Source organism: Thunnus albacares, chromosome 24 (assembly GCF_914725855.1).
Source record: "Thunnus albacares chromosome 24, fThuAlb1.1, whole genome shotgun sequence".
NCBI classification, from domain to species: domain Eukaryota; kingdom Metazoa; phylum Chordata; class Actinopteri; order Scombriformes; family Scombridae; genus Thunnus; species Thunnus albacares.
The window spans coordinates 16,442,654-16,456,452 of NC_058129.1; the positions used below are offsets into that span (position 1 = coordinate 16,442,654).

The following is a 13,799-nucleotide window of genomic DNA, read 5'->3' on the forward strand; positions in this document are numbered from 1 at the left end:
AAGCAAGTAGAGGCAGAATGTGTTCAATTGTTTGCCATGCTGATGGCATTAAAATGGATTGAACAGGTTAGTTGCAGCTAAATATCAATATGTAGTGATTCTTTCTCGGCCCTCGCAAGCATTAAGAAATTTATAGCCAGAAGTCACCCGGATCTGCTTTGTTTATCAACTCAGAATAATTGGACAAATGTCATATTCATGTGGGTCCCAGCACATCCAGGTATCCCAGGAAACAAGAGAGCAAACAAATTGGCAAAAGAAGCAGCTGTTGAAATCAATATTAAGTTATCAAAATCAGAGGGAAAGGGCATTGTGTGGGAAAATACCAGTAAAGACAGTGGGATCAGGAGATAAGGGGGAGACATTTACAATTCAAAATAGAGTAGGCAGTGTAAGAAACAGAAAAGGAGGTGAGCATAGGTGAGCATCCCACCGGTCTTAGTGAACAGGTAACAGAAACTATAGAACATGTTATCATCATCTACAATAAACATATGTCAGGAAGGAAGGACATGCTGGAGGAAATAGAAAGATAAGGGATAACAGGAACAGAGTTATAGAACATACTGGAGTGTGGTGCTAGTAGACAGTCAGGGACACTGGAGGAGTTAATTGACTCCAGAAGATGGCAGTAATGCAACAATATGGATGCCAAGTGCCATTAAGCATCAAAGAAGAAGTAAAGGCAAGGATCCAAAATATGGGATAAGATTTGTTTCAAAGGCAAGACTGACAAAATAACTACACACAAAACATCTGATTATAATATTTTCTATTTTTCTTTCACTCATCAGGATTTTTCTGTGGTGAATTACAATCAGTAAAAGAAAGTTCCATTTTGCCTTTGGGGTCATTTTTGGGATGTTTCACATTATTTTTCTTCACTTTCCATTCATTTTTTGTTTGATTCTCTGTAGATGTTGTTCAATTATTATGAAACAAATCTGATTTCATACAAAACACGTGAAAAAAAGGCCAATTGACTAAATGATTGAAATATTTACTGTCAGAAGTCATTTTTTATTATTGTCACAAACTGGTACAAATATTAAAATGTCATTGTTTTGCTTACAGTTTTGTTACAGCTTATATTAACCTTCATCAAATTATTTGAATGAAATAAGGACACAAAGTGTAAAGTTTGTGACATCTCGCCAAACACAGTTTTATGTTCATCATCACAATTTTTTGGCATGCAATGACACACTTTTAGGCTACAGCAAAACACAAATAAATGACAGAAATGCAGAATGAAAAAACCAAACAGATCATAATTTCTAGAGTGTAAACATAAATCGGAAAAAGATCGCAATCTTAATTCCAAATCTCTGTACAAGAGTGGGGAGCAGGGCAGGAAATGAAGCTGTTTTGCTCAAATTAAAGAAGCAGGAAACTATCTTTTTCCTCCCTATAACAATTCAAACACTCAGAGATGAAGGTTTGAGGCAATACGCCGAGAAATCTGACATCCTGTAGTTCCACAAGTAGATGGTTCTCCTTGGTTGCAGAGTTACTATAGCTGTCGTAAACCGGTTAGTTTTACTACTGTACTAGCTTTAAGAAAATATAGTTTACTCTAGTAGTTAGTTCTCATTTCTAAAGAAATACATTCTGACACAGTTTCAGGGATTTCTCCGGGCCTGAGTCCATCTCCATCTTATCTTTGGGGATTTGAAGCGACTTATGAATCAGATCAAGCACATCAGAAACAGCAAGATCAAAATATTTAGAGTTTTTTCATGCCCTACTCCCCCTCAAACATGCAGTATTAGACATAAACCAAATTGATTTCATCTGTGGGGTTTGTCCCAAATTGCTGCCATGGTAACAGGGGTCTCATCGCTTCACTTCACCCCTCGTATTTCCTTCTGTCCTCTCTTACGACTCGGCGGTGGGTCGTATCCAGCTGGCGGGGACCCACTGCGGCTCGTCCTGTGCCTTCCTCACCGCCGTCAGCAGCTGGACGCAGGAGTCCTGCAGCTCGTCGTTGACGATCACATGGTCGAAGAACTGCCAGTAGTGGGACTCGATCTTCCGAGCTGCTTCCTCCATCTCCTGGAAGTCCTCGTCCTGTTGGAGGAAACACATCACAACTGATTCTAGCTTCAACTAGACTACACGCAGTTTCTCATCATTTCTGTGTAATTTATTTGGAGCTTTCTGCTCGCTCTCGAGAATATAAACCAAACTCAGATGTCAAAATGATAATTCTCTGCTGCAGGTTTCATGGTAAATTTGGGACTTAAAATTAGGGCTAATTGCTAAAAAGTTTGAGTCACATGACTTCATAATTTAATTAGGTTTTAGGAAACCGTGTCAAGAGAAAAACACTGACATGCTTATCAAATTAGTGCAAATTTACCGGTACTTTCTGTGCTCTTTTAAACAATTACATGTTCAAATAACTAAACAAAACTTAAGTAAATGGGATTTCCTTCAGGTTTGCCTTCACAATGTGCCCTTTACAACATTTAAAAATTTGAAATCAAGACAAAAGCAAACTCAGCATTAAGGTGAGGGTGTATTAAAATCCTGTGATGGTTCTTACTTTGAACGGTCGGTTGACGTAGTAGTTGGTGGTGATGTACGAGTCCTGTCTCGTCTCCTTGAGGCGCTCCATTGGCGGCGGCTTCACATAGATGATGTAGGCTCTCAGTTCATGAGTCCTCACTGCCTGAATGGCCTAAATGGAGCAATAAATTCAAGTCAAATTAAAGCTTTGTCCTATTTTACAAATGTATGGAGGCAAAAATAAGAAACGCTGTTTGTGAAATTTCTAAGAGGTTATTTTGATTCTTGATTGCGGTTTGAAAACCTGAATTTCAACGTTTAATGTCAGACTTACATTTGGTTCGATGTCAATGACGCAGATCTTTCCACTGTTTAAAACTCCCTTCACAGACTCGATGCTGGTGCCATACAGATTCCCTTTGTACTCTCCGTACTCCAGAAAGCTGTTGGACATCATCGGTTTATTTAAATTTGACCAGGACACAGACTCATCTTCTCACATTTAATATGATGTTTTCTTGTGTTTGTAAAAGAAAATCTTGCAATATGAAACCCATAAAGGTCAATATTGTGTTTAGATTTGACAAAGAATATCACTGAAGTGTGTCAGTGTCACCACTACGTTCATTCATCATTCATGGATTCACATCAGAATCAGTCGTACCTGTAGTTATACACCATGTTGTCAAAGATTTCACGGCTGGTGAAGTTATATTCTCTGCCAGACTCCTCGTATCCTTTGAGTGCTCTCGTGGTGTCTGGGGAAGGAAAAGAGAAACACATTATTCAGAGTACAAAACACACAGCGTGTTAGTTTTCCTCTTTGAGTCAGACAAGCAAAAAATAATCACATCCTCATAAATTAACCCAAAAAACCCCAAAATCAGAGATTTTAGAATGAAGAAAAATAACATAAATAAGAGAAACTTTGGTCATTTAGTTGATTGTAAACTTGGATGACAGTGATTGGTACATACGAGGTATCGCTCCCTGGAAGACGTTGGGATTCATTTCAATCAAGCGCCTCCGAAGTTCATTCACGCCCACGCCAGACGGACCTGAGAGAGACAGAAACATTTTATTAGCTCTTTATCATTGTAAATGAGGATTTATTAATGCAGAAATGCTTCTTTCATTCACTGTGTTCCACAAAATACACAAATACTGAGCTGGCTGAACATTTCCTACAACACATCCAACTGTTTGCACTTGAAAAACATTTAAGAGAAGTTCAGAAGCAGAAAGTTTATACACCTAAGAGGGCGATGAGGCGTTGCGGGTCCTGCGGGTGGCGCTGGTAGCGCACCACCTCCTCGTAGGGGCTGTTGAGGGCGCTGTTGCAGCTGCTGGGGCAGCGAGTGTGGCAGGACGGCTGGGTGGTGCTGTGACACCGCCGACGACACAGACGCATGCTGCGCCTGAAGCCCACTGAGGAGGAAATAATACACACTCACTGAAACAATATAAAAACATAACTGATACTAATTAGCATAATTTAGCATACTAATAACACTACTGAATAATAAGATTGAAAAAATGATCTTTTCCCTCTTTAAATTTCTCATCTCAGTGACTTTTAATATGCAGATCAGAGCGTTTGAAGACTCACCTAAGTAGATTCCCTCAATGTTGCTGCTGAAGTCATCCTCGTCTGAGATGCAAATTGAGGAGAAGATGAGTGAAAAATTAAACAAAGAAATAAATAAATACAGACATTTAAAATGCACAAATCGCATTGAAAAATAATCCAAACAACACAGTAACGACAGCAGCAGCCTCTAAATTATTCACATAAGCTGCAGTTTTCTTCATCAGGAGAGAAGAAATTGATGTGCAAAATCCAGAATCACAATATTTTTGACTCAGTACCACAATATCAATAATATGATGATATTTTGGGCCAACATTTCCATATAACAATCACTGAAAACTGGGAGAAGAAAATGAATGAGTGTGTCTATTGAGAGGGCCAAATTTAAATAAAGTTTGTTGACAGGATTTAATTCTGTTGCTGGAAAATTAAATCATGCTGACAAACAAAAAGTCCTATTTTGACAGGAAATGTTTGAATAAATCAAATTAAAGGGCACTTCTACATTCAGTACTGCACTTTCACAACATGTGGGGAACTAAATCAATGCAGAAGAAGCAGAGATATCCCAACTTTTAGTCCCTGGTATGAGTCAAACTCCCAAAACACTGGATCCTACAATTCCCATAATGCAACACACCTCAAATAAAACACAGGCTTGTAGTCTCCACGTTCACCTGACTTAACTTGCACATGTAAACCAGCAATCTGTTATTTTATGAATTATTTAACAATTTATTTATATATGCATTCATTTATTAATTTTATGACGAGTCGTCTTTGGTCCTCCGTACATTTAAAGTACAAAGTTCTGACTTGTAGACTCTGGTTGTGGTTTTCTCACCTTCTCTGAGCTCGTCTGACATTTCCCATCAGAAAGCAGAAATGTTTGGAAAAGACACAAAAACAAATGATTTAGATGAAGGAAACGAGGCAGAGCGACACTATTTATGTGTTTTGCAGCACAAAATTTCACAAGAGTTCCTGTTACGAATCAAAACAGATGAACTCAACAAAGACTTACCTACCAGATTCAAATGCCTCCTCATCTGACAGAAAGAAAAACACACATAATGGGAGTTAATCAGAAGCAGGTATTTACAGAGCAGCAAACATACAGTGAAGTGAAGTTTTACCTGCTTCGACACATTTCTCATCGATGGCCATCATGTCTTCTTCTGCGGGTCAAAAATAAAGATAAAAAATGACCTTTGAATCAAGACAAAACAGTGAATAGTCTCACATCTGAAGCTAAAACTAAACCTAAACTGTAAATCATCTGAGGTGAAATGTGAGTACTTCTTACCTTCCTCTACTGTGCTCACTTAAGTGAGCGTGCGATGAAACACAATTACAGGTATTTATGAAAACACATTTGTCATTCAGAGACTGTCAATGCTGAAAAAATAGTGATTTAAAGACATTTGAGTGAACTCACAGGTCTGTATGCAGGCATGTGGCTGATAAGGCTGCGACCACCAGAACTCCCTCTGCTTCCTGCAACAACACACAGATTCACACTCAGATATAACAAGTTCTTCACATCAGCTCTGAGGTCTTAATGCTGCTGCGTAAACCTTCAAGAAGCTTATTTCCTAAAAAAAACCAGTGCTCATAATTTATTCTCTCACCACAAATTCAGTTTTATTGGATTTACTGAATATCTGACAATCCTCCTAACTACAGCAGAATCACATGTTCAGCAAGTAAATTTAGCAAAATGATTCTTACATTAAATGTTTTAAAAAGAAAATCATCTTTTCAATATACTTAACTTAATATCTCCTCAATATTCCTTATAATTCTTGGGATTGGTTATCAAACCTCAATATTTTTTGGTACAAAACTGACAGCTAGAATCAAATATCTGATCAGATTCATATTCCTTCTCATTTAAATAATCAATTTGCCAATTTTAGACTTTTTTTAGGCAAATCTTTCATACAGCTGTTTGTGTTTAGATCATTTAACATTTGACCACATTAATGTTTGTTTTATTAAATGAAAAAAGGTTTTGTAGACATGAAGACATGAACTTTTCTCAAAGTAAAGTATTGTTTTGGTATCGGTACTAATAACCAGGTATCATATCAGCTCTAATATTCTAAATGACACCCAGCAGAAAACATGATTCACATATGACAGGATGTCACACAACCAATCACATCACATCTTTGCTATAATGTTCTTCTTAAACATCAGCTACATGTTAAACCTGCCAGAAACACACAGGCCAGTGTGTGTGTGGGCTCTGCTTTCAGAAAACTTGTTGGTATTCATTAAAACAAAAGTTGGTAAAAGTTTTCATACTGGTCAGCTACTGGTAATAATTAAATCTCATATAAAAGGCTAAACAGTAAACTCTGCTCACCGTTTGAGCAGGTTGGTGGACGGGATGAGGCCGGCGCAGGCCGTGTTGCTGGGAAGTTTCTTGGCCTGCCACCACAGAGCGTCAGTCTGGTCTACGATCTCCAGGATGTCGCCCTTTCTGAAGCTCATCCCGGCGTCGGCGCAGGGGATTGTGGGATCCTGCTGAGGGCTGTAGTCGGCCATGGCGCGCACGTACAGCTGACAGACGACAGGTTAGTTTATAAAGATGCAACATACGTGATTTTATGTGTGAAAGTGTCAAAGTTCAGCAGGAAGAGGAGATGACTCACCATCGTCTGGTTGTGGACCGGCCTCTCTGTGATGGGAACGACCTTGAACATGATGGTGCCTTGCGACCTGGCTTGCTGATTGGATGTGAAGACACACAAGCGTCAGAAGATTATATGTGCTCTAAAGTATTATTCAAAGTAAAACATGAATCTGGTGAGACTCTAACAGGCTGTTCTGCTTCCTACCTCCCCAACATCGCGTGATGCTTTCAATCTTTTTCATATTTTAATATTTTTTTTAATCTGTTGTAATCTGTCGAATCGTGACATTGTAAGTCATGATTCTTGGCATTTCTACTTTACCAAATAGGACACAACAGAACAATTTGACACTTAAGTACAAAGATAGGAGAGAGAGAAAATTATATATATAACAGTTCAACCTTTGTGAGGTTTAGTTTGTTTAGAGCTTTCAACCACATCTCATAGTCTTCATAAGGGAAAGGGACTTTGCTCAGTTGTCATGGTTGGAAGCTGACAACCCCAAAATTGAACATAACACACTACAAGACCAATAAGTAATCAATAATATGACGGACATGAAGGTGTATGGAATAAAACAACCGGTGACCTACCACGACTTGGATAACCTGCTCCGGTTCCATCCCGTCCACAGGAAAACCGTTAACCTCCATGATCCTGTCCCCCGCATGGAGCAGACCTACACACACACACACACACACACACACACACACACACACACACACAGATATATCCAGATTACATATAATATAACATAATCTAAATTAGGTTAGAAGGTATACATAACATTAAAAATGTGCATAAACAACAGGAAACACAATAAAAATTGAGCATGGAAGTTCATTTTTTACCTTTATGTGTGTATGCAAGTTCTACATTTGATGAGAGCCACATATATTTGCTGAATGAAGATGCAGTTGAAAGCTCTGAAAGCTTGTAAACTGTCCTTTAATCTTAGGTTAAGTCCAGATTTTCTATGTTTTTAAAGAGGTTGCAAATACTCGGTTGTTACCTTGTGCTATCGCTAACACGTCATCACTCAAATAAATAAATTCCACCTTCTAGTAGGCGACACGAGGCCACGATTTGCATTCAATCTGGAAACATTATCCTTGAGAGTAAAGACTCACCGCTTCGATCAGCCAGGCCTCCATGAATCACCCGAGCCACAAAAATCTCCCCTGTGATGTCGTTTCTCTTAATAGTCGCTCCCTAGAACGGAAAAGATAAAAAACAAAGAATTAATAAAGCTGCTGGCGTGTAGAAGTCACACTGAACGACATAAATGGAGACAAATTATACTGATGGATCTTACAGGAAGGACAAGATGGAAACACTTTGGGCTGAAATGGAAGAAAAACTTTAAGGCACAAATAAAATAACGATGACAGAAACGGAACCAAAGAATCAATTCAAATGAATACTGATGAAGTTCCTGAGATGAACTTTGGAAAGAAGAATGAAATGGAGCTTCTCCTAAACCAACACAACACGATGGAGGAAAACGACATGAAACGCAATGAAAGGAACAAAATAAATGTCAACTAACACTGTGCACATTTGCAGCTCAGCCGCTCTGCAGAGTCGGCTTGAAATGACCCAAGAAGTCCACTTTTTGGACGCTCATCAGCTTCTCTCATGTCGCCTTCTTCCTCTTCTTCTTCCTCTGGTTCGAGCCGCCTCCTTTCACAGCGTGGGCGTCCTCCTTGGGCTCGTCTAACAGGCCGTTGTTTAAAGGATGCTTGGACGCCTGGAGCTCGGCGTTGAAGTGCTTCTTTTGAGGCGAAGGAGTTTTCTTGTTCTTCAGGGTTGTCCTGGGTGACTCGCGGCAAGACACGGACAGACAGCTGGTCCCCTGGGAGGTGGAGGGAGCATCCAGGCAGCTGCTGAGGGAGCTGGAGGAGGAGCTGGAGGAAGGAAGTGAGGGGAAGGAACATCTGGATTGGTGCGTCAGGGACGGACGTTGCCCTCGACTCTTTGGAGTTTGGCTTTTCTTGGGTGTGCCGTCTTGCTCGGCGTCTGCGGGTTTTCCTGTAGCAGCTGGGACGTTTGTCTCAGTCCTGCTGGTGGCGAGGAGCATCTGCAGCCGGTCCACCACCTGGCTGAGCAGGACCAACGCCTGCGAGTTGTCCTGCACCGTCTCGGACATGCGCTCGGTAGCTGCTGCCATCTTCTCCCCGAGCAGCTTGATGTCCTTGGTGTTGCTCTCCATGGAGGTGGCGGCCAGCTGCACCGTGGTCCTCAACTCGTCCAGACTCTCCTGCTTGGCGAGTTCCACAGGAGGCACGTGGGGCATCTCCAACACATGTCGAGGCTGCATGGGGCTGGGGGGAGCCGTGCGGATACGCAGGCTTTGGTTTCGAAGCCTAGGAGGCAGGCTTGGCTGGGATGTGTTTGGGGTGTGGATGGGAAGTGGAGACGGGGCGTCGGCGGACTCTCCTGCTTCATCCTCGTCTCCGCTGTTGAGCTCTTTGATGATGATGTTTCCAACAAGAAAACAGAGATTATTAATCCATGAGAAATTATGAGTTAAAGTGATGAATGATGGAGGAAGAGGGCGCCATGACGGATGATGACAAACCAACACATCTTTTCTTACCGATCAGAGCGGAGCTGTAGACTGAAGGCGCAGAGCGGTTCAGACTTTGCTCCCACAGCAGGTTGGTGTAAACTCTACACTGACTCATCGGCTTGCTACAGCACATCTGACAGTTACTCATCGGTTTATATCGAGGCGGAGGGTATGGCCGAGCTGCCGGGTGACACGGCGGTTCACTTGGCGGGTAGCTGCCTCTCCGCACGCTACACCATGATGAGTTCTTGACATCCACGCTGTGGTTCCCAGCAGCAGCAGCAGCAGCGGCCTGGAGGCCAAACGCACCGCCTCGGTGAAGCTGCTGCAAGGTGAGACGCCTCAGGGTGTCCCAGTGACTGCGGATCCCCCCTCTGGAGCTTTTTGCACAGGGAGGGGAGGCGCTGGGCAGCGGCAGCCCGACTCTCTGGTGGCTGCGAAGCTGCGAGACAACAGAGTCACTCAAAGGTAGAGGAAATAAAAGACAGGCTGCTTCATTAATAATAATGATTTACTTTCCTTTAAAAGTTAGATGTTAGTGCTGCGATATGATGAAGGGAAGAAAGTTTATTAATGATTTTATGTCAAACGTCTCCTCTTCCAGCTGTTTATTAATCATCTGTAGCATCAACAGACAATTACACAAATGAAAGATTATAAATTCAAACATCTGGTGTCTGCTGGGTGCAGTCAGCTGTTTGATTTATATTATCCAAAAAAAAGGGCCACATATTAAAATATCCATGAGCATCTGCTTCCACAGTACTGGAACAGGAGCAGCAGCATCAAAGAAACGCTCCCAGTAACGGTGTCAAACCAGAACTTTCTTCACTGAATCATTCGGTTTCTTTACAGCGTAACTCAGCTCAGAGAGGCTGATCGGATGAGTTTCTCTGATCCCAGAAAACCTGTTTTTGTGAGGAGGGATTAAAAAAACAAAATTCATACATAAGAAGGGGGTGATCCCATCAAAATGTGACCTCGTTTTCAGGTCAGGTAGTCTGAACCAAACTTCACTGACTGATAATTACATTTATAAAACGCTTTGGTTCTGAGTGAGTGAGGAGGTTTCAGCTGTGCAGCTCACCAGAGGCTGTTTGTTCTTGACCAGGCAGACGATGCGGGTGGCCTCCTCATCGTCCGGCACGTCCTCCGGCATCGGCGGCAACACCGGCTCATAGTCCTTCTGGGCCACCGTATCATGAGCTGAGAGAAGAGCCTGAATAACATGCAGATCAGACCGTCATACTAGTGGCTGAAAACACACCAAAACCACTAAAATATTTCTATTATTCAACCTGAAATCTTCATCACGTGGTTTCTTACCTGCAGGTGAGGTTGTCGCAGGAGCCGATAGAGCTCCTTGGCCTCTGCAGAGCAGCCTGGCAACGCTCTGATGTCTATCGCCAGCTGCACAGAGAAGAGAGAGAACATGTATCTACAGTTTAGAAAGAGAAGACTTGTACAAAATGAATGAATGTTATTATTATAAGAGTGTAAACCTGAAATGAGAGTCCTGAAGCGTAGTCCAGAGCCGGCGCTGGGGAATTTCTCAGATACCTTTGGAGACACTCATAAACCTGAAAACAAGGTCATCAAATAATTAAAACCTGTAATATTACATGTTATTAATCTGTGATGTTATTTTGTCTGTTAAGTTGCCGATTTTCCTTTTTCATAAGCCTGAATTTTCCTACATTTCCAACAATCTTAAAACACAATTTTAGCTGTTTATAAAACATCTTGATTGTGAACGTTCGGCCAGATATCAACAGCAGGAAGTGATGATTGATGTCGACGTATTAGACGAGTTTATTCTGACCTTCAGCAACGACTGCAGCCAGGACGCGTTCAGCAGACTGTGGAGAATCTCTGCTCCATCAATATCCTGATTTACTGACTGTCTCACTTCCTCAATCACATCTGTCAGGATCTGACGCAGGCCTGCAGCGCACACACACACACGCACGCACGCACGCACGCACACACACACACACACACACACACACACACACACAGAAGAATGGATTATCAGCCTGTATCCAGAAGGTTGAAGCAGTATGTTACTGTAATAAATAGTGATAAAAATCTGTTTCCTCTCACTCACCGTGCTCTCCGAGTTCACAGTGGGGGTTTAACACCTGAGCCTCCACCGCCTGCCTCATGGTCACTGGACCCCCGACCTTTGACCCCGACCACCTGCTGACTGCTTACCGAGACCGGCAATAACCTGGAAAAGTGGAGGAAACACAACAAACTGTTTTCCTGATTACATTTTTTTTCAGATTTTTGTGTATTTTGCTCAACAGAAATAGAAAATGTCGCACTGCAATTAAGCCATCTTATTTTTGATTCAACCTTTCATATTTTAATTACATTTTCATCTTGTGATTCTCTATAATATGTTGCTACTGAAATAAAAACTCATCTACTGAAACATTGATGTGTGATATTTTTGCACATTTTTTATTCATAAGAGAAAAAAAATCCTTAAAGCTGCGCTGAAATGTTTAATAGACCTCACATGTCAATGAGATCCATTGAAAACAAAGTAATATTTATATTCTCACATATTCTATATGTCGCCTGAACTGATGTTTTGTTTTCTGTAGTTTCTTTAGTTGCTTATTGACAACTTCTTTGTTTTATTTTGTTAACTTTTGTCTCCAATGTTTGTTGCAGTTGCTGAGATGTTTCATCATCAAAATCTATTTGAATGCATTTCTGTTTTGTTTTGTTTTTATCTGCTCGTCTGCTGAGTTTCTGGACATTTCTCTTATTTGAGGTTTTCTTTGAAATCACTTATTTGTCCTTCCAGTCTGTACTGTCTTCTCTGTGCCACCATGCAGAGAAATACTGAGTGTGTGTGGGCAAAGCCTCTCTACTGTCGCTGTGGAAATTACTGCTCTCCACGCAGGAATTTCTCCTCCTACAGGAGCTTAATTCAGTCCTCGGTTCCTCCTGTCAAAACTCAGGTTTAGTTCCTCAAAAAGGTTCTTGGTCCACTGGGAAAGTTCTCCTAACTGTGTGTAAATCCTGTCAGCTGTAGGTTTCTAATATGTAGAGCGCACAAAGCAAATTACACATCACATCTTCATTATTTAAAGACCAGCCAGTACTTTTACATATACACAACATTAGCTAATAATAAATAACCTGCTTTAGTTGATATTGTGCTTCAATGGGGCAAAATTCCCTAAAAAACATGCAAAAGTCAAATAATCAAAATAAACAACATGCAGCGAGACTTTTGGGGGGCTTCACTTTGCCTGGTTAGTAATCCGGCCTTCAGCGTATAGCAGGATCAGGTAGGAGTGTAGTAACAACTCCATCAGTGTGAACCAGATCAGAGGTTAATGGCACACTTCATGGCAGCCCGTAAAAGCAGCAGTGATGTAAATATAGAGATGAGCAGACTGTAATCTCCGGCTGGTTAACTATGACGGGGGAAATAAAACACCAGTATGAACAAAAAAAAAAAAAAACAACTGTCCTATTGTGAAGAAATGGTTCGTGTGTGACGTCCGGTTGACAACAAGGACACCGTGACGACCCAAGAAAGGGGTTAATCTCTTCCTCTGTAAACAAACAGGTGAATAAACTAAGTTCTGACAGGTTTTACCGCCAACATATCTCTGATCATGACTGTAAATAAACTGTCACAACCTGATGGGAAGGTGCCAACTGTGCGAGATGACATACGTGATGAACTCAAGCAAAGATAATCTTTAAAAAGGTGATTGTATGTAATAAATGTAAGACTCTAGTAGTCTGTAGTTAAAGAGGAGGAAGAGGATGATCCCTGTGGCCTTCCTCCAAGCCCTCTTCGCTCAAATCTTCTTCTTGAAGCAATTGAATGCATCTTACCTCTCGGAGATGCCACAAGCCTTTATCTTCCAGATCCTGCAGGTTTCTAGCACCGATACAGGTGCAGAAAAGTGTGTATATGGTGGGAAAATGTTCCCCGGAGACTGGACGGAGTGTTACGCTTTCATCAGCTACGATATGAGAGAGAGAGAGAGAGAGAGAGAGAGAGAGAGAGAGAGAGAGAGAGAGGGAGCTGTAATCTCTCCCGATCCCATTTAATCCTGGGCAAGTGAGCCGCCTGCCTCTGGCCACCCTCACCGGCTGGCTGGTTCCTGCGGAGCTGCCAAATCTTCTTAACTCTTTCAGCTTTCAGCGGCACGCAGGAGGAGCTGTGGGAGGAGAGGGAGGTGACTCTGCAGACTGAGAGAGAGAGAGAGAGAGAGAGAATTTACCGCAGGTGTCGTCGACAAAGAGAACGGCTTTAAGATGAGCGTTTTGTACTCAAAGTTCAGAGAAAGAGTCAGAGTTAAGGGGGAGGAAAAAAGTGATTAGTGTGTATTTAATTAGACAGAAAAAGCAAAAGGGGACAGCGGGAGCAGTAAAGGTTGAAAAAAAGGCTTTAGAAAGTAATTAAAAGATCTGCCACAACAGCTGGAGTTAAGGATGAGAGGACATG

At 41.6% G+C, this 13,799-nt stretch overlaps 1 protein-coding gene across 2 annotated transcripts; it reads right to left on the minus strand.

Annotated features, from left to right (window-relative positions):
- Positions 1-991: 991 nt before the first annotated feature.
- Positions 992-13,537, minus strand: LOC122976449 (MAGUK p55 subfamily member 4-like). Of its 2 annotated transcripts, XM_044344937.1 has the most exons (23): positions 13,442-13,537; positions 13,184-13,314; positions 11,424-11,546; positions 11,139-11,260; positions 10,819-10,896; positions 10,643-10,726; positions 10,404-10,535; positions 7,875-7,956; positions 7,338-7,423; positions 6,763-6,837; positions 6,474-6,670; positions 5,541-5,599; positions 5,409-5,426; positions 5,239-5,280; positions 5,131-5,151; positions 4,947-4,961; positions 4,121-4,162; positions 3,766-3,939; positions 3,489-3,569; positions 3,176-3,269; positions 2,846-2,954; positions 2,549-2,683; positions 992-2,070 (listed from the first exon to the last, which is right to left on the minus strand). In XM_044344937.1, exons 3-23 carry the CDS (start codon positions 11,479-11,481, stop codon positions 1,879-1,881), a joined length of 1,896 nt encoding a protein of 631 aa, XP_044200872.1. In that variant the 5' UTR covers positions 11,482-11,546; positions 13,184-13,314; positions 13,442-13,537; the 3' UTR covers positions 992-1,878. The 2 variants fall into 2 exon arrangements, with proteins under 2 accessions (XP_044200872.1, XP_044200871.1); XM_044344936.1 differs by having other exon boundaries at positions 13,184-13,513.
- Positions 13,538-13,799: the final 262 nt, after the last annotated feature.

What these genes read in the sequence shown, in the direction of transcription:
- LOC122976449 (XM_044344937.1), bottom strand. Translation starts at nt 11,481, where the DNA reads ATGAGGCAGGCGGTGGAGGCTCAGGTGTTAAACCCCCACTGTGAACTC. An exon ending in CTGTGAACTCGGAGAGCACG is followed by an intron (nt 11,261 to 11,423) that starts GTGAGTGAGAGG and finishes TGTGCGCTGCAG; the next exon opens with GCCTGCGTCAGATCCTGACA. An exon ending in CTTCCAGGGAGCGATACCTC is followed by an intron (nt 3,270 to 3,488) that starts GTATGTACCAAT and finishes TTCCTTCCCCAG; the next exon opens with ACACCACGAGAGCACTCAAA.